The sequence below is a fragment of the Sebastes umbrosus genome, chromosome 9 (genome assembly GCF_015220745.1).
Source record: "Sebastes umbrosus isolate fSebUmb1 chromosome 9, fSebUmb1.pri, whole genome shotgun sequence".
Lineage (NCBI taxonomy): Eukaryota > Metazoa > Chordata > Actinopteri > Perciformes > Sebastidae > Sebastes > Sebastes umbrosus.
Genome location: NC_051277.1, coordinates 3,151,162 through 3,172,288, shown reverse-complemented (window position 1 = coordinate 3,172,288; position 21,127 = coordinate 3,151,162). Strand labels below are relative to the sequence as shown.

At 43.0% G+C, this 21,127-nt stretch overlaps 1 protein-coding gene across 5 annotated transcripts; it reads right to left on the bottom strand.

Annotated features, from left to right (window-relative positions):
* Positions 1-229: 229 nt before the first annotated feature.
* Positions 230-20,179, bottom strand: LOC119494003 (regulator of G-protein signaling 14-like). 5 transcript variants are annotated; one of them, XM_037779587.1, is made up of 16 exons: positions 19,930-20,178; positions 16,071-16,092; positions 15,763-15,914; positions 15,561-15,653; positions 14,277-14,420; positions 14,004-14,177; positions 13,831-13,912; positions 13,619-13,683; positions 13,226-13,450; positions 12,891-12,967; positions 12,435-12,561; positions 10,750-10,831; positions 9,893-9,945; positions 7,740-7,818; positions 6,788-7,076; positions 230-260 (listed from the first exon to the last, which is right to left on the bottom strand). In XM_037779587.1, the coding sequence occupies exons 1-15, from the start codon at positions 20,053-20,055 to the stop codon at positions 6,811-6,813; spliced, it is 1,767 nt and encodes a 588-aa protein (XP_037635515.1). In that variant the 5' UTR covers positions 20,056-20,178; the 3' UTR covers positions 230-260; positions 6,788-6,810. The 5 variants fall into 5 exon arrangements, with proteins under 5 accessions (XP_037635515.1, XP_037635517.1, XP_037635514.1 ...); XM_037779589.1 differs by lacking the exon at positions 230-260 and having other exon boundaries at positions 5,932-7,076; positions 7,761-7,818; positions 19,930-20,179; XM_037779586.1 differs by lacking the exon at positions 230-260 and having other exon boundaries at positions 5,932-7,076.
* Between the last annotated feature and the right edge of the window lie 948 nt (positions 20,180-21,127).

Genomic DNA, 21,127 nt, shown 5'->3' with positions numbered 1-21,127 from the left:
AGACAGGGAGGACGTCACATCAGCCCTTACGAGTAGAAGAGTATATAGGGGATGAAACACTACAAGGTATGAATGCTCACCTTCTTGGTGTGTTGCATCTCCTCTGTGGATTTGGACCTGTTCTTCATGTGCTTCTGAGGAGAGGTGGTGGTGGCGGGACACTAGAGAGAGACGATCAGATGAGACACGGTTCAGAAGGACTGAAATACTTTTGTCTATCAGGCTTTCACACACACACACACACACACACACACACACACCTCATTCACCTTCTGCTCCATGGCTGACTTCTGGAAGAGTTGTCTCAGTGCTGGTGTAGGTTCAGGAGTAGATGATGATCCTCTGGTATACTAAGGTTGTGCAACTGGAAAGACAAAGAGGAAAGAAAAAGAGGAACTTTACATGCCATGTGGTTGCAAGACATTTCACAATAATGCTTTAGTTTACTGATATAAACTGACAACATTCATTTTTAGCTGACAAATCTGCAGTTCTGGCCTCTCTTCACTAGATGGCGACTTTGACTCGCTGCTGCTCCTGCTTCAACTCATCTCAATATTTTGCTGGATGGGTATTACCTTATACTAATCATCACACTGAGATGTCATCACACACCGCTGCTTCCATTATTGCTTCTCATTTTGACTTGTAAAGACAAAGGAAAAAACAGCTGTTTCACCTGGAGCTGATTTGACTTAAAGTGGTTTTGTGTTTTCATCTTCACGGAGACAGACGATGACTTTGCTTGATGATAATGGTTCTTATTTTGTTTCCTTACACGTCCATCCCATCAAATACCAAGATTTTTGTAACTGAAGGTTATAAAATATAGGGTCAATTTCAAAATTTAACAAAGATTAACAAATAAAAAGTTCCTCCAATAACAGGAGATGCTGATAAAAAGCTTTTAAGAACCTTCATGTGTATAAACAAAGGGAAGGAGAAGAATCCCATTTGAAAGAGGATAGAGCCAGAAATATATATCAACACCCTCACACAGTTGGAGTCAAACAGGACAAAAAATAAAAATGATTTCTGCACGATTGAAAGGCCACAATGATTCCCAGCCGACAGTCACAGCCAGATCCACAGCTGGTGTCAGGAGTCCTGGTGGCCGTGGACAAAACACCTCCAGGCTCTGCCGGTCCATTTGCGTGAGACCGATTTTTTTTTACACTTCAACGATCTCAGTGCTGCCAGTCAAAGTCTGCTTTCTGTCTGACATCTGACCGGTTGGATAAGATCAATCTTAAAATACTTCCTGGTGTGAAGGGCCAGTTTACTGATTTCCTGTTCGGTTAGCGCCTTTTAGATGGTGGAGATAACACCAGGAGACGATATCAGAGAGTTTAGAAGATGTGGTTCATCGATATTGCTCATGATAAAGCAGTAAAAAAAGGGTGAGATTGAGGGTTCATTTTGGACCTTGGAAACAGCAGTTTGGCTCAACACAAGGTCCACTTGGTGCTTCTGAAGCTCCATCTTGTGCCTTCCTCAGCAGAAAGGCACGACAGCTGAGCTCCATAAGATGTTGCTGAAAGTTTCGGAGACACCAAGTAAGTGAACCTCGTCCTTCTGCAGACCTCAACTTTAGGATTACAATATTAGGTTTCCTAAAACTTGTCAAAACTCAAATTTTACTTTTGGCAATATGGGTTTACAGAGTATTAACACCGAATACAGCAAAGTAACCTGAACGAAAGTTAAAGTCCCTGAAAACGTAGCTCAAGTATTTCTCTCTAACATGATGACTAAATAAGCCTCAATCAAAATACAAATATTTATGTATTTAGTGAGTTTAGAAATTCCCCAAATCTGCTTCAACGGGACTGTGTGCTGATGGTGTGACCAGATTTGATTGACAATAGGGACGCTCCGATACCGATACCAGTATCGGGTCCGATACTGTGCTCACGTACTCGTACTCGCAAAACGGCTCCGATGCCACTTTACAGCAGCGTGACGTTAACCTCCCGTCACCATCTTTCGGATCCTATCTCAAGCTCTCACGCTCCACCTCCTTGACGGTGCGGGTGAGACGGGCCTCTGACTCTGACTCGCGCGTACGTTAGACTACTCGGGACGTGTTTCAAGACGGGTCGGGTGTGTCGCAGACATCGCCGCAGACCTCTGACGCCTTTTACGCGGGCCAAGCCCCGCCCTGGAGGCACCGCCTCGTATGCGGGACTCCCCAGCCTGCCGTGTGTCGCTCAAACCCTCCAGCTGGCTGTTAACAAGGGTCTTTTGGCACAGAGAAGTACTCGTATCGGTACTCAGTATCGGCGAGTATGTAAGTCTGGTCTGAAAATAAGTGGTATCGGTGCATCCCTAATCGACAATGACCAAAACAAAACATTTAAAGTTTGATTCAAATGTTGCTAAATCCTGATTGGTGCACAGAAATTGGTGACATCACACTTGTCTTAATGAGCCACAGCTACTTCAAATAAGTGAGAAGAGCAGAAATCCTTCAGGTGAAGTAACCACAAATGTTTTAACTTTGACAAAAGCAATAAGCTTCAGGACCTTTAAAGCAAGTTATCATTGAGTTTGCTTTACTGATGATACAATTATTTCTTCCAGGAAAGTTGTTTCTCTCTCTCTCGATGTCTGGCCTGGCGAGACAAGACATGTCCACAAAGCACAGATATAATAAAGTCCCTTCCTGATTTGACTGCATTGTCTTCCACCCTGATCTTTAGTTGAGCTGCTGCTCTACAGGAAGCATCCAGCTCAGGGGCCTCATGAAGAATGAATGGGAGCTGATCGACAGGAGCTCACTCTCCCACTGCGACGGCTGACGTCAGCGCCACATTTGATGCTGCGGGGGGAACCCTACGAGTCAGTCCCACTTGGATCGGAATACGTGTGCTATTCAACGAGGCCTAACCCGCTAGAACTGAATGATCTGTACCAGAGGGACTGACCCCAGCTTCTCTTCAGACATCAAGCCCATTATGCAACATGCATGTCTGTTCAGTTGGCTCACCCAGGGGCAATGCAAGACTGTTGTAGTCCGTGCACTTACTCTAAAATGTGCATTACAGGCCCCTTTGAGGGATAGAGGAGGATAATCTCAGCCTTGATGGCAGGCCACGCATTCAGCCAGTCCTGAGTGCTCTTCTCTGACCAGCTCACTGAGGGAAATGACCTAAATGAGAGCGATTGGCCTGCTTGTCTCTCCCCATGCTTTCCTCTGTGACCGCCTGTCCCGTCTTCGGTTTGACGAGGCGAAAAGAAATGAAGGTTCGCAGCTCCTTTGTATCCGAGGTAGAAAAAGCCCCGCGGCTTTGAGAACCATTTCTCTAGCGATTAATCCACATGAGCCAGATAACCGCCAAGGTGACACATCCGAAAACACTACACCTCTTTGTGGTATAAAAACGTGTACACGCACAAATGCTCATACATTATGTGTTACTCAAGAACTCTCTCTGCAAGGATGGGCAAATAGAATATTTTGCCTCGCAGTCTTTTCCTCCTATCATCACTGAGACATGGCTAGAAGAGGAGGATAAATCTGAGGTAGAAAAGTTTAGTAATTATTAGCCTTCACAGTCTGGTATAAAATGCTGATGTGAGAATCTGCATTACGCAAGAAGAAAATCTCTTCTGAAGATTTGAATCCGTAACACCGGCAGAGACTGAGATTCGCCAAATCATTGAATGTCGGGTCAGCACTAATTAACTCCCCAACCCAGCTGAGAAGCACTACATGAACTTCTGAAGGTTCATTTCAGTGTGTGTGGAAGAGTTTCACAAGATATCGAAGAGAACAGGACGGTCAAGTTCTACATCATCACTCCTGTTGTCTTCACGCGCCAAATGACTACCTGCTGAAGACACCATCACTTCTGATTGCGTCTCCAACTGGTCACCATTAATTAATCATTCATCTATCAACAATGACAGAAAACATCCTTCCAGCTGTGGGTTGAGTGATTTCCACTCCTTTGGGTCAGCTAATCCCCGTAATTCTACTCCAGGAGGTGAAATTGCAGACATTGCTGTTGTCGCCACATGTGTGCTGTTGAACATGCCAATTACAGAAGGTCACATGCTCAGGGTATGTGTCGCCGTAGAGGCCGTTATAGCACATGCACGCACACAGAGGTGGTTATAGAGCACCAAGGTGAGCGTGTGGACGGCAGCTGCAGGGGCACATTAAGACGGCTCACAGTGGCAAGGACATTATGTCCTGTAATTGATGATGATGGGCTGTCTGAGCAGAGCCACGCTCAGGTGTGTGACACACACTCACACACCCCAACTCTCCCCAGCTGGATGAATTAAGTCAGTAGTCGACCAACACAGCTGCTCCCATCCTGAATCCCAGCTGTGGATCTCACCTGATAACGGAGTCAGCCCTAATGAAGCCACTATTGTTTTCATTTTTTTATAACGCACAGAGTCTCTGTCCTTCACCGGCTGAGCAGAATCTTTCAGTGCACATTAAATGTGCGAGCATTGATCTGATGGATGGGTTTTTTGTTTTACACCACTTACGTATTCCTTCTGCAGGACTCTCAAAGACACGGTGAGCACCATTCAGAGCTCCCATTAGCAGTGCACTGAGTTCACAAAATAAACACTTCATAGATATTGTTTGTTATCCATCCTCAATGTAGATTACTGAAAGCAGCAAATAACAAAAACACAGAGAGAGATAGGAGAAAATGTGAGCTTTTCTATGAATGAGGAGATAAAAAGGTTTATCTCAAGACTGCATGAGACATTTAATCAGGCAAAGAAATGCACTGAGTGGCAGACAAGGAGGAGAGAATGAATGATGGGAGTGACAGAGAGAGAGAAAGGGCAGGCAGACACATCTACTGACTGAACAAGCACAGCGATCACACCCACCCCCCCAAAAAAAATGATATTAGTCAAAAGCCTGGGGGAAATTCAGACACTCACCTCCTTTTCTCCCTTCTTCTTCCTCCTCTCAGGACAGACATGCAGTGGAGTAGATGGCACTCTTCATCTCACTGCTGCTATGGTGTCTGTGAGAGCACACCCCTCTCTGCCCATTCATAGCTCCGCCGACGCACCACTCATGCATGGACACACACACACACACACACATATATATATATATATATATATATATATATATATATATATATATATATATATATATATATATATATATATATATATATATATATATATATATATATATATATATATATATATATATATATATATATAAAACACCAGGTGTGCCAATCACGTATGCTAATGTGTCCAGGCTGGCAGGCTGGAAGCTGTGGGTGTAACAAACAAGTATCATATTGTGCTGTTTTCATGCACAGCACCATTCAACGTCTCAGGTTAATTACTTCAATAGACAATCACATCTACAAGGTGGGCGAGATGAGATGCTTTTCCCAAAACCTCCACTGATTATGCAGTCTATGCTCCATACTGTGTCACGCTCTATGAAATATGCATGCTGCTGACATCATCCATGTGGAGATGAATCTATCCATGACTCATCACTTGTTTTGTAACCCATACAATACAGCTAAATTACACCCAATAATAGTCCTCCCTGGCTCCCTAAACTGGAAAACACCTTCCAGCAACAAGTCTGTGGGACAGATGAAGCAAGTGATTGGCTATAAGGAGCCAATCACAGCACTGCAAATAATCCACCATCACTGTGCAAAAATGACATCATTACATGACGGCATTTCGAGGAATGTTTCTCTACCAGGATGAACAAGATAATGTAATCAAAGCTTGACACCTACACACTGCCTGAGTCATACAGCCCGTCCACCGGGGCAGCAGTGGGGTCCGGCTGCAACACATAGAAAACCAAATCACGTTTGTCAAGCCACAAAAACTGACCTCAGTGATTCATCCAAAAACTGAAACCTGTCATCTTTCCCCCCCCCCCCAACAACAAAGAGACAGAAAATGATCCCAGCTCATCATAAAAACACTTTAATTATTTGGCTCACCCAGTGGGGGGGTATATTTATATTTTGATGATCACATCATCTGATTCATTCCCCCTGTAATATCACATTATTACTAATTCATGAATCTGGACCCTGAGTAATGGTAGTTGAAAACAGGAAAACAGGACTTGACCAGGGCTTTCTCAAAAGTGCCATTACAGTAAACAAAAAAAAGGCAATTAAGAACTGCAAAACACACACACGTTTGTAAAACAGCAAGTGAGCACACAAATTAAGGAATTTAAAATATTAAAAAACATTCAATAATCTTAATTCAAATACAGTTAAGGAAACAAAAAGTGCAATACACTTGAAACCCCCCTTCTGGACAGTCCTGTGCAGAAACATGTTTTTGCTTAGAGTCAAAGAAAAGCCTGACTGATGAATGTGAGATATTAAAGCAAAGTGAGCTGCAAACTGTACAGCGTTCAACATCAGGGAGCACTAAAGCAAACGCGTCGGCTTCAGGGTCAAATGTTTGAGCTCATAAAACTTCTTTTCAAGAAACATTTTTGGAAAACAATTCATAGCAAACATTCTTCCCATTAACATGTGTAGTGTTTTGAATGTTTGCCATGATCTTTCTTCTTCTTCTTCTTCTTCTTTCCATGATGATCAGTAGCAGAGCTGGTCGCACACCGCTGGTCGCACACCGCTGGTCGCACACCGCTGGTCGCACACCGCTAATCTCAGAGCTTATTTGTAAACAATAATTAAAAAGTGCTTCAACTAATTTCCACCGTCTTTTTGACATGACTGGTCTCATGAGGTTGTGAGATGTTTGTTGTAGTTTCAGATTGTGTCTTTGTCCATCCCACACACACACACACATCAAAGTCTTTCAAACTGCCGTTTCCCTTACGTCTTTGGCTTTAGATTCAGCAGAGTCCGGGGTTTCCTCCACCGCTGCTCCAGCTGAACTTGACGTCTCTTTGGAGTCTGCTGCAGCGGAGGAGCTGGTTGTACTGGTTTGGTCCGGCTCTGCGTCCTGTCCCTGGTCTGAGATCAGCTGCAGGAACTGAGGGATCTCCAGCTGCTCTTTGGTCAAAAGGCCTCGCTGGTCATCGACCCTGCAGGACTGAGCTCTCGTCAGCAGGTCCAGAAGCCCTGACGCACACAAGATATCATGTTAATGATGACATTTGTCTCAAATAAATACATAAATAACACTGGGCTATTTTTTATCTGCTTAAGGAATTTACATTTTATAATTGGGAGCATAACTAGGCAACTTATTCTCAATAAAATTTAAGATATATCAAACAATTATGTTGTTAAATAGTAAAATATTCTATCACAGTACATACAATATGAATGTATGACATAATATTAGTTTATATTCTGGAAATTCAACTGAGAAACTTGAGATTGAAAGTTCATTCTTGACCTTAAAAAGCAGCAGCTGATAAAAAACAATCTCTCCCCTGGGTCCATTTGATAGCTTTTGATTATATCACACAATTTTCCTCAGCAGATGGAGTTTGCACAGTCGTCGTGTAAATGCAATTTGATTTTTTGTACTTCCATCTGCTGAGAAAGATTATTTGATATGCTGAACAGTTTCTAAAAGGCACCCTGGGGACAGATTGTTTTGTCAACAACTGAGAAACGTGACAAAAGAAAAGGTCCCGTGCCTTTGTGTTGGACTTCTTTAAATTTAATATGGTTATAGATTCTTTGAAATGTTGTGGACGGTTGTCAACATCTATCATCTTACAGTATATGCTGCCATGTCGCCCAACCGTGCTAGATACTGCTGAGATGTCCTACCGTCCATTTCGCGGTTCTTACTGGGCTTGTGATGAGTCTTGGCTCGGGCCTCCATCCACGCTGTGCTCACCGCTGCTGCCTGGGACCAAAAGACATCCAGCGTTATCAATGGACCAGATAAAGATTCACACGTTTTAAATCCTAGGAAATCTTTTCATCAAAGATAAATGTTAGGAATTTGGTCGTATCCAGAAGCCTTCGGCTCTCCCCATTTACTCTATAGTGAACTAGATTTACTACCAGCCATTATATCCAAGCGTTCAAATTCTGAGTTTGAATTTTTCGCAATGGAATGAATGAAATACTTTCCATAGTATGTACATTACTTTCTGCTATCATATCATTTCATAAATATTCCCTACTTTATCCCCTATATACCGATCAGCCATAACATTATGACCACTGACAGGTGAAATGAATAACATTGATTATCTCGTTACCATGGCACCTGGCAGTGGGGGGGATATATCAGACAGCAAGTGAACATTTTGAACTTTGTGTTGGAAGCAGAAAAAATGGACCAGCGTAAGGATGTGAGCGACTTTGACAAGGGTCAAATAGTGCTGGCTAGACGACCGGGTCAGAGCATCTCCAGAACGGCAGCTCTGGTGGGATGTTCCCGGTCTGCAGAGGTCAGGATCTACCAAAAGTAGTCCATGGAAGGAAAACCGGTGAACCAGAGACAGGGTCAGACCCGAGGCTCATTGATGCACGTGGGGAGCGAAGGCTGGCCCGTGTTGTCTGATCCAATAGAAGAGCTGCTGGAGCTCAAACTGCTGAAGAAGTTAATGCTGGTTCCGATAGAAAGGAGTCAGAACACACAGTGAGGAGCAGTTTGTTGTGTATGGGGCTGCGTAGCCGCAGACCGGTCAGAGTGCCCATGCTGACCTAATGTTATGACTGATCGGTGTATAAACAGACAAAAGAAAGTTATCTATATAAAAGATTAAACAAAAAAAAGGCAAAATGTTAACATGTTCTTGCAAATAAGAATTTAACTTTTTCTTTTAATATAAGAAAAGTCTTGTTTCTTCAACATTTTTACCGGTTTTAGATGGAGATGTTTTGTACATGCACACCTCTCCTCAATGCCTTCTTATGGTTGATGTAGCTCACCATGCATCCTCGAGGTTCATTACAAATTGTAAAGCTCTGATTCACCACTGTGAGTTGTACTCTCGGGTGGGATGGCCTGCACTGGCAACCCGAAGGCTCTCCCATCGGTACATCTGTTTTTATATATGATATAAATGATGATGATGATGATAAATGATAAGTGATTCTGGGTCTGCTCCCACACTACTTGTTGTGTTTTTATTACGTAGAAAAACAGTGGACAGTATTCCCTGTGTTCACAGGACTTCTTTGTGCTCTCTCTCCCAAAAGCCCGGACAAAAATTGGGGGAAAGGGCGTTTGTATATTCTGCACCCTCAGCCTGGAATCTGCTCCACAATGAGCTAAAAATCAAGGAGCTGGTATCATTAAACATTTTTAAATCTAAAATGAAGGCTTTAGAAGCAGACTCTCTGGCAGGTCAATGTTTTTAGCTTCCCTTGTTCTACAGCTGACTCCCAGAAAAGTTCCTTTTTGTCCACCATCTTAGCCAAACACCTAGCTAACCAGCTTCCCTTCTGCCGACATGAGACGACGCTCCATTGTAGTCAGCTCGGGTCAGTTTCTCATGTGCTAAGCAATAGTTATATACATACATGTAATTGTCGTGGAGAGAGGAACAATTCCTAATTCGTAGCGGAATCAAGAGTCCAAACTGAAGCGGTTGTTGATGACGTGTGGCCCCTACCGGCCGGGTAAGAGTAGTGAGGAGTCAGCAGTTTTTTAAAAAAAGTCCTTGAGCATAAGGTCATAAATGAGCACAAGAAATATGAGGTTGATGGGTCCAGTAGTATGCGAGATTATCCGTGTATCAGACAGACAAACGCAGGCTCACGCCCGACAGAGATAATGACGGTTGAGTCCATTATCACTCCCTTGTTCACACACAGCTCAGCTTTCAAATGATAACCCTCATTATATTCTTATTTAGATAATAACCAAAAGCGTCCCAGCAGCTCGTCTTGTATGAATGTCTGTCAGTGTTGTACAGAAGAGGTGTTTTTTTATGATGTTTAGCCGTCTATTAACATCCCCTCACCTGTGTGGCTGCCGCAGAACTACTGCCTCTGGAAAGGTTCGTCTGGTCTCTTCCTGTTCAAACCACATGAAAGGTACAAATTCAGTTTAACAGTACTTCCACTTCCAGTAGAAAAAGTATTCAGTGGACTGCTGACGATGCCCCATTGTGTTAAACACTGATATAAAGCCAAATAAAATATTCTTGACAAGAATTAAAGTGGTCCTCCTGGGATACAACCGCTCTAATTGAATCCTAAACGCAGTGAATGGGGGCTGAGGTGTGGAGCGCTGATCCAAAGTGAAGTCGGTTCTGGTCTCCGAGCAGTTGGGAAATGAGGTGAGTGAACTCAAAGTGGCACAGCACTCAACAAACCAAATGGACTCAGACATTTCAACCGCACAGAAAAAAATGAAGACACAGAGAGAGAGGCGTACAAATAAATCAGAGTAGGAGAAAAACATGCAGAAAACCCCCGGGCTCTAAAGTGGACAGTAAAAAGACTTTCTCCTCGCCCCCAGCTAAGAGCAAATGAGAGGCAAGAAATGCAGAAACACTTTCTTCTTCCATTAAGAAAACAATTACGTGAATAAGGCGGCACAGCCAGGGATCAGGCAGCAGAGAAAGAACACACAAAGCACCGCGATGCTTCACCCACATCATCGACGACTAAGAGTGGCTGCAGGGCTCTAATGTGCCTTCATCTGATTTCATTGAACTCATTTCATTTGTTCGCTGGCCGAGTAGTGGCTTTCTTTTCATCCTGTGCTGCTTGTGCTTCTCGAGCAGCGCCGTTGTTATTAAATGATGTAAACATGATTCTCTCTGCTTCCCATTAAAGGAAAACACTGGGTTTTAAAAAGGTCAAGTGTATTAACCTTTGGTTCTGTCGAGCCGTAGCGTCTTATTGGCCAGTCTGAACACAGTGCCGGTCATGTTCACAGGCTCGTCGCTTCCAACCTGAAATGAACGAGGACATAAGACACGTCGGACGGATGCTGACACACAATCAGTTGTTTTGTGGGGATGAAGAAGAAATGATGCATAACACACAGAGAACACACATAATTAATACACGACAAGGACGGTGTAATCCTTCGTCACTTATTCCACTAACAAGATAGTGCAACACATTACATTTTTCACATTAAAAATTACAGGTTTAATATAAATATTAACATGCACGGTGACGTGTAAACGGTTGCCTAGCAACGGCTGCTGTAACCAGGAGAGGCAGACGAGTGCTGACAGGACAGACGGGCAGAATGGTTATAAAAAAGTGGTACATTTAAAAATGTCAGACAAACCTGCTGCTTTGAAAAGTAAAGGTGAGTCATCAATGGGAATTCACCAGAAATACAAGATTAGAGCTGCAACTAACAATTAATCTGACGATGATTTAGGGATGCACCGATACTAGTATCGGGTATCGGGTCCGATGCTGTGCCCTCGTACCACTTTACGGCAGCGTGACATTAACCTCTCGTCAGCATCTTTCGGGTCCTCACGCTCCACCTCCCAGACGGTGCGGGCGAGACGGACCGGTGGTAAGCCCGACCCAGAACCTCAGCCGGCGCGCACCGGCCCTCACTTTCATTGCGCCACCAGGTTTTGCTTGCACCCTCTGACTCGTGCATGCATTAGACTCCTTGGTCCGTGTTTCAAGACGGGTCGGGTGGGTTGCCAACATCGCCGCAGACCCCTGGCACCTTTTACCCGGGCCGAGCCCCGCCCTGGGGGCACGACGAGGCTGGGGCGCACTGAGGACAGTCCGCCCTGGTCGACAGTCGCACCGGGAGTAGGGGGCCCCGTCCCTCCCCGGCGGGGAGAGAGGGTGCAGCGACCCCTTTGTCCACGGTGCGGTGAGGCCCGGGCAGGGAGCGCTGTAAAGCTGCAGCCGCGAGCCACCTTCGCCCCGAGCCTTTCCAAGCCGACCTAAAGCTGGTCGCGGCGCACCGCCTCGTATGCGGGACTCCCCAGCCTGCCGTGTGTCGCTCACACCCTCCAGCTGGCTGTTAACGAGGGTCTTTCGGCACAGAGAAGTACTCGTATCGGTACTCGGTATCGGCGAGTACCCAAATGTAAGTACTTGTACTCCGTCTGAAAAAAAAGTGGTATCGGTGCATCCCTATCTAGATTAACAGTTTGATCTATAATAGGGAAAAATGTCCACCCCAGTTTCTTAAAGTCCAAGGTGATGTCTTTAAATGTTTTGTATTGTCAGTCCAATCCTCAAAGATATTCAGTTTAATATGATATGAAACAGAGAAAAGCAGTAGATCTCCATAATCGAGAGGCTGAAAACTGAATTTCCTGCCATTTTTGCATGAACTAGTATTTAAATGATTAATCAAATATCAAAATAGTTGGCGATTATTTTTTCTGTTGATTGACTAATCGATTAGTCGACTAATCTTTGCAGCTCTACATAAGATTATTGCAGTGAGATATTTGATCAAACCAGAGTAACCAGTTAAGTTATTCCTTTACAATTGATAGAAAGTAATTGTTAATAAGTGATTATCTGAGGAAACTACCTTTATTCATACATACAGACACTCACCATGGTGACCACGGCCTCTTGTGGCTTGAGGTGGTGCTTCTGCAGCACGGCAGAGAGGGCGTCCTGCAGCGTCTTACTGGACTTCACCATGATCCCCACCGTCTTACCAGTGAGGGCGATCTCCAGCCTGAAAACACACCAAACACCTCACACAGTGAGCCCAAACAGTACATGCAGTGGTACAGCATCATTAACATATAGTCACACAAAAGCTTGTCGTCACAGAAAGAATCTGCCACCCAATGATATCTTTGCAGGAAATCCCAATTTGTATTTAATTTGTCTATTTGATAATGTATTCAATACAAAAGATGACTAATCTGTCTGGTGCTAACACGAGGACTTCCCTCTGATATGGTGGGTAGTGGCATGCTGTAGTGGAGACGGGGGTGTGAAAGCTCGCTAAGGGTGACAAAGACAGAAAAAAAAAAAGAGGAAGTGACACAGTTGACTCACGCAAACATCACCCTGAGCTCCAGAGAGACCTGCTGATCTCTCAGTACGGAGCAGTCCTGGTCCAGCGATAAGGGTTGCTGCACAGAGAGCAAAAGGTGTATCAGACAGAGAGACTTTCAGAGGCGTCAACTGTCTGGGATACTTTCAAAAATACGCTTCACAACGTTTCAGAAAGGAAAAGAGGGAGTGAGAGGTTGAGAGGATGTTAGAACAGGAAGAGGGTAGTCATCTCTCTCACACCGCCTGTTGCAAAACAACTCTGCAGTGTGGTACAGTAGCTTCTTGATTTAAAGCTGGTGGCTGGGTGCTGATACACGGAGCAGCTAAGTGCTCACCTTGTCCTTGCCGTGAAGGTAGATGATGACATCTTTCAGAGGGAAGCCCCTCTTCTCACACAGGCTGGCCAGCATGTCTTTGATGGGTTGCCCATTACGTGTGGGGGCCAGGGAGGCACTGCCGTCGGGCAGGTAGACACAGCAGTAACCCCCCTCCACCCCGATCCGACTCCCACCTCCACCTCCACTACCCTGCTCTGGAGGCCGGGGACTCGATCTGCCGTTCTACGTCACAGATGGAGAGAGGAAAGCAGAGTGAGTTAGTTAAGAGTGAAAAGTATATATATAGTTAGGCACTTTATGGCAGATTTTCCCCCGAAACTGTGAGATCTGTCACCTTGAATACAGCATTTTGTCATTCATGTGTGCCCTACTGTTTCAAAATGCACTGACCTCGATCTGCCTGAAGAGGGAGCCGAGCTCCACACTGCTGGTCGACTTCACCGACATGTGGGACTCTTTAAGGGAGACAGAACCATGGATGTTAGATGCAGCTATTGTTATCGATGGAGGAAAAAGAAGAAAAAGAGAGCCATGGAGAAATCATGGGAAAGTCACATGATGTACATCAAGGCATAACTCAGAAGCACGAGATCTGCCACTACCTCCCCAGGATTCTCTTTTCTGTCGCTGTTTCTCCGAGGCACTCTTGCCACCTGGCAAACTGTTGGAGTCCGACAGCTTATTCTGTTTGAGACAGTGATGAAAGAAATGCAATAAACAAAAACCACATGTTTTTTTCCCCTTGCCTCAGTCCATGTCTTCCCTTCCACTCTACCTTTTTGTCACTTACGGGGCTTCTGGTGGCCACGTCCTCCAAGGATCCTAAGCGGACCTTCTCTGTAGAGAGCTGAGTTAGAAGTTTACCTTCTACGCTCGCCAAGGTGCAACGTTGGTAGAGAGGAGAGCGCACAAAGCGCCTGTAGCTGTCCATCTTCATCAGTTTAAATATCTGACACAAAGCAGGGACAGGTTGTTCACACACACGACAGCAGAGGTTCCAGCAATGAATCACTGTATTACTGAGCTAACAAAGAGAGTCCAAACAGACCTGTGCTTGAGCCTTGTCAAACATGTCAGGTGTGGGCTGTACCAGGTCCTTCTCCTCTGTCTTGGCTGTGTCGTCGATGTTGACCGAGTAGGGAGCGCTGTCGGACAGGTAGGTGTTGTAGATGGAGCGAGCTGCTATTTTCAGCTGGGAACACAAAAGCTCCGTCAGACTGAAGCATCCTGAAGATTAGATATGAACTAAACTGTGTTTGCTAATCATTGTGTCTGAGCTGATGAGACATCTTTTTAACCAGGATGGATACAAACCCCAATGACACACTGAACCGACCAGTATTTAGCTTTCAATGCCCATCTAAGAAGCCCCTCAGTGTGCATATATATATATATATATATATATATATATATATTTATAGATCTATACACTGGCATGGTGTCCGTCCTTGTTAAGCGAACCAAGAATCAAATCAACTCTTTACAAGCATCCACACTGCAAGTTGAGAGCCGAGCAACCACAGAAACCCGGCTGATGAGGGGAGATTCAACAACCCTGTCAGTTTCTGCACTTCCCGTTTCTATATTACAATTTAATCGACCAAACAATAAGTCTGCCTGGAAGGTATAACATGAATTAAAAAGGTGATTATAGCTTTTAAAGCTTCCCAGCTGGCCACTTTTGTTTGAAGGAACTGTATATAAGAAGTATTTTGATAATCAATTAATCAGTTTGAGTATTATTTTAAGAAAAAAAAAGTAAAAATGATCTGATTCCAGCTTCTTAAATGTGATTATATTCTGGCTTCTTTACTCTTCTATGACCGTAAACTGAATATCTTTGAATTGTGGATAAAACAAGACATTTGAGGACGTCATCTTGGGCTTTGGGAAACACTGATCGACATTTTTCACCATTTTATACACCAAACAACTGATCGATTAATTGAGAAAAGAAGCTACATCCGTCATTGAGGTCAACACTAAATGTAATTAATGCTACTTAAAGCGTATTAACTAAATATCAAAATATTGTAACATAATAAAAGCCATATCAAAGCAAAACAAAAACATTGCACCTGCTGACCGCTACACAGATAACAACATAGCAACCAAGATGCCCTCACTGTAAACATTCAACTACAACAAAAAGAAGTTTAAAGAAATTCCTAATGAGTATTTATAAAATATATATATATATATATATATATATATATATATATATATATATATATATATAAAAAGGGAGCAGAGTAAACACACGACAGCATAATGAATCACAAATGACTGGTAAGATGATTCAGCATGTAAAGATGTAAAAGTGCCATCATACCTCGTCCAAGGAGCCGGCCGGGATCTTCCTGAACTTTTCACTAGCTTGCCAGAATAAAATGTTCTCCGCACTCACCTCAGACATCAAGAAGGCCTGCAGAGAAACACACGTACACGGTGTATATGAACCCGTATGGCACGCCTCGTGAGAGGTCACTAAAAAAACATCAACACTTGAAACTTGTGTGTTGAGTGTGTCTCACCGTAAACTGGCGGACTCCAGCGGGGTCCTCCAGCAGCTTCTCAAACGAGACGGCCCAGCTCAGCACGCTGCTGGCCGGGCCGGCCTCTCCGCCCGGAGTCCCTGGAAGGCTGGAGCTGCTGCCGCCACCACCCCGTGCAAACATGTTCAACTCTACAACGCATCCAGAGACACAAACACACCCATTTATCAGCACAGAAAAGCATGACCCAAGAACGAGACTGAACCAGATCTTTTCGTCTGTCGTGCACAGACATGTTTTCAGTTTGCAGAAAGGCGAGATGGTCACGTAGGTTTGTTCATGCTTACCTCCGTCTGACACAGCCTGGCTCTGTGAATAGAGAGATGAGATAAGAGATAAGGTAGGGATAGACACTAAAACAAAACATCTAAATAAGACGAGGCTAGTCTGGTATACCGTGATAATTCCTCTGGTTGAATCATGAAAATCAAAGAGGAATTATATTTAAATTCACACCTATTCTCTAAGATGCTGCAATCACAGAACAAAAATGTACTTTAATGACAAATGTGGGGATTTTCTGTACATTTAAACATTACAGATACAGCTTTACTATGTGTACTCAATATAGTATTAATACAGAAGCTGGACCTACTTAAGCACATACGTTTAGGAAGTGAAATGTTCACACCAGCTGCATGTGTTTTTGCTTCTCTCCCTCTATGTAACTATGTAGAGCAATCAGTCTAGGCTGTTTTCACAGGAAGTGGTTGTGACACTGATGACGACGGCTCTCATTCAGCTTTTCATCCTGTAAAAGTTCAGTTTCAATTCGAGTAATTTCACAGTTAAATACTGCCAAACTCTTTGCACACAAACCTGTGCCGACAACCATATTTGCATGTTTACTCCAGTATCAAGGGAACTACTACTACTGATCAAAACCCCCCGAGGAGGTATTTCAGAAAAGAGGATCAGCAGGTTAACGGGATCTGTTTTTAAAAGTTCAAAGGACGGCCTTCACACACAAAAGCACTGACTCCAGTAATACTGAAATATTGTGGCTCACGGGTCTTTCTGTGTAACCTTTACACGTTCTTATGTCGGTCTGGGTTTCCTCTGGTTTCCTCCCCACAGTCTGCAACTGTAACATTGCCTAGAGGTGTGAAAGTGAATGTGTTTGTCTGTCTTTGTAGGTTAGTCCCGTGACTTGTAACCTGCTCAGAGTACACTGGGGTGTAAAGTTTATATAAAAGAAACATTGTGACTCACACTCTGAATGCCATTTAGGTAAATATAAGATTAACTTTAGAGGTACATTCAACATTTTATTGATAATACAATCGGTCTGAAGGGTTAAATTTCCTCCGAGATGGAGACTATCGTGCCACCTATCAAGTGGTATTATCTGAATGCTTGCTGAATGCTAGTCTATAAAATGACAAACGTCTTGCTTCACAAGTCGTTTCATGTTTAATTATATGCCAGGAAAGATTATTTTTGCTCACTTCTCCTGGTATGTTGTTTGTGGCAGTAGAGTGTAATTGAGTCATACACAAAAGGTGCATGTCGTCATGTGAATGACAGAACGTTTTTCCCAGCATCCACTGATGTGACTCAAGAATCCAGTTAAAACCACGGGGCTGAGTCCAGTCAGCTCCGTTAGTATTAACCATGAGACAAAAGCCCATCTCCTATGTAACAAATAGATGTTCAAAAACTCTGAATTCGAGTGCATGCAAAGAGAAAGCATCCTTGTAACTCTGTGCTTGACAAAGGCAACAGCTTTTTTTGGCAATAGATAAACTTTGCCCATATAAGGTTGATATGAGCTGGCGGTTTGTGCAGGTGTGAGCTCCCCGTGGCTCCACCTCTTCACTTCACTGCTCAAACTCTGGCTCCAAAAACACGACATGTCGGTGCCTACAAATACACTTCACAGGAGAAGCCAACACACACACACACACACACACACACACACACACACACACACACACACACACACACACACACACACACACACACACACACACACACACACACACACACACACACACACACACACACACACACACACACACACACACACACACACACACACACACACACACACACACACACACACACACACACACACACACACACACACACACACACACACACACACACACACACACACACACACACGCACACACACACACACTATCCTCTGTTGTTCCACAGTACTGTAATGAAAACTAATTTGCTTAATGTGCACCTTTCGTTCTCACACAATCCTTTTGAAAGGAGAAACAAGATATGCAAACACACACACTGTGCGAGGGAAGCGTCTGATGCAGCACCAATTATAGGAACAATTTTGCAAATCACACAAACTACACACAGAGACACTTTTATCCAGGTCCTCTCTGCCCCTCCTGCGAAATACAGCTTTGAAATAACACTTTCACACCTTTTTTGCGGAGCTGAACCAATTCAAGAAAAAGTGATGGTCTCACACGGAGGAGAGCGAAGCCAACTCAGCCTACACAGTGACAGATTGGCAAACAGGCATGGCATGGTTTGGTTTCCGCTTCTGACTCAAGCGGGGCCTGGTCTGTTTTCAGTAGCAACCAACTGTTAGCCACACAGCCTGATTGGTTCTGGCACTTCTGAGGAGTTAAGACAGACAATACAAGCCAACACAAGAAAACTGCTCTGCCGTGCTCCACATCTAGGTATTCTAAAAAAAGCAGTCCAAAATAAAAAATAAAAAAGACATTCCTGTTTACCAAATCATCACAGGGCTACAACTTACTGCTATTCAACACACTTAACACCAACTTATTATCCTCACAGTACGCTCACAGTCTAGAAATTCCTCTACGTGATGGCTGATAAAGCTTCCTCCTTTATACAGCATAAACAAAATCACCGGCTCCAAAGAACAGATGCAAGAACAAAACCAAACCGAACAAGAGTGCTGCCAAGTGAACTCACCATGTGGCCAACAGGAATCCCCAGAGAATTGCAGTTCTTCGCCATGGTGGCTCAGACACACCAGACTACAAGCTGAAGTCTTTATGCGATGTGCACACTGTCAGGGGACACAGTAAAAGTGCTCCACCCAAACATGATGCACACTCTTCATACATACACACACACACACAAACTCATCACTTGGGTCTTCCTGTCACTTCCTGCCTGAAAGGGAAGTCTTGCCATAGCAACAAGCCACAAAAGAGGAAGTATGGTTACTATGATCAAACTGTTCTCAAGCCTACGTCTTGAGAAACACCATGATGTGGGAACAAAGACAAGACAAAACGCACTCACTCTGCTTTTTGATGTAGAGTCACTGAATGAGTTGCTTGGCACAGTTTACAACCATTATACAAATCTAGATGGCAATTTGTGCAGCTGCAGTGCTGCATCTGAGACGCTTTTAAAGCATGTGTCATACTTTTCTTCTTTTTATAGTCAGTGAAGTTTCCTTTAACTTGGAAGTCATTGGGATTTAGACATTAAAAAGGTACAAAACACAAAGTCTCCTCCTGATAGACTTATTTTAAGATGGTAATCCTCACAACATCACTAAACTTCGACAAGATGTAGGAGTACCTTTAACTTTACATCTCTCAAACACAAAATCTCATGTTACACTGTTCAGAATTGTAGTTAAAAAGCAGTTTACAACCATTATACAAATCTAGACAGCAATGTTTGCAGCTGCAGTGCTGCATCGGAGAGGTTCTTTAAAAGTATGTGTCATACTTTTCTTCTTTTAAAGTTTCCTTTAACTTGGAAGTCATTGAGATTTAGACATTTAAAAGGTACAAAACACAATGTGTCCTCCTGATATTCACTCATTTTAAGATGGTAATCCTCACATACAGTCAAAGTCATTCTCAAAACATCACTCAACAAGATGAAGGAGGAACTTCAACTTTACATCTCTCAAACAATTATAGTCTTTTTCTTGTAAAACACAAAATCTCATGTTACATAATTGTTTTTAAAAAGTAGTGAGCTGATTTTCATGAGGTTTGGTACACAGAGCACCAAGAGTTCATCATTATGAGTATTATTCTGCAGCTATATCAATTCAATTAATGCAAATATATTCCATGTAGTGTGTGCAAGTAATGCAAATTGTGCACCACACTTTTATGTATTGCCAAATACTGTTAAAGCACGCATGCATTCTCTCCAGTGTGACATGCTCACCTTCTTGTCCACCATGATGCCAGTAGTGGCCATGCTGCACCATTTGTCATATTTCCTGAATTGCTTTTGTGCAGCAACCTTTGCCAGGTGGGAGAACCTGTGATACAGTCCTCTGAAAGCGAACATCTCCAAGATAAACAAACACACTGAGAGTAAAGACTGAAGAGAGATGAGAGCTCTGGTAGTTCACAGGTTACAGTTGATTAACAGCTTCTTGCTGAGTCCTGACATGCGCACTAGCTGCAGGCTGCAGGTGAAGCTGCAGGACACTTAATTAACTGCACACCTGTGGAATGTTAGCAGTCAGTTAGCAGACCTACATTTGCAAAGAGTTTTGCAAAGTGGATATTTGCTGCTCTTTGAGAAGCAACATTACAGCACATATTCAGCATATAACTATTAGCCTGTAGTAGCAAGTTGGTGTAACATGCTAAACCTATATCATGTTATAATGCTAATACTGATATTACAGTAGCATGCTAATGTAACATACTAACATATAGCATGTTATAATGCTAATCCTAAATGGGTCATTCCTGTTATGCAGCAACATTTCAGCCAATATATTATATTATATTATAGCCAATATCAGGCACTCAAATAATAATGACTATGGGTGGACTGGTTTATATTGGTCTATAAATAACAGACATATTAATAATTACTTGTAGCTTAGTTATCCTAAGCTATGTAAGTGACCTTCTACACATAAATATAACTTTTATAACTACATAAAATATGTTTTTACATTTATTTATTTTTTAAATTGGACCAACTTTCTTCATAATTTAGCCTAACAAATTACAACATAAAAAATGTGACAAATAAATTAACATCATGAAACATGGAGAGAAAAAATACAAGAGTGAAAGTTTATGCTTAAGTCCTTAACTCTTTAACTCCTACTTTGAGTTCCTAAAAAAAATATGTCACTTCCTGAATTTTATTTTTATTTTTTGGAAGGGCGAGAAACCACATAATAAATAAATAAATAAAAAATTATGAAAATGGTATATATACAGAGAGAGAGGGAGAGAGGGAGAGAGAGAGAGAGAGAGAGAGAGAGAGAGAGAGAGAGAGAGAGAGTTTAACATGGCCTAAAATAAATAAGATAACAGGAAACACAAATTTATGGGTGAACAACAGGGCCTACTTTGTGTATTCAACCTGATCTTCATTCCGGTACATTAGTACGTGA

Bases quoted from the DNA above. Each gene is read 5' to 3' on its own strand.
- LOC119494003 (XM_037779587.1), bottom strand. From the start codon at position 20,055: ATGTTCGCTTTCAGAGGACTGTATCACAGGTTCTCCCACCTGGCAAAG. The intron at 15,915-16,070 runs GTAAGCATGAAC...GATGCGTTGTAG, and splicing joins CCAGGCTGTGTCAGACGGAG to AGTTGAACATGTTTGCACGG. The intron at 12,968-13,225 runs GTGAGCACTTAG...CTCTCTGTGCAG, and splicing joins ACCTTCACGGCAAGGACAAG to CAACCCTTATCGCTGGACCA.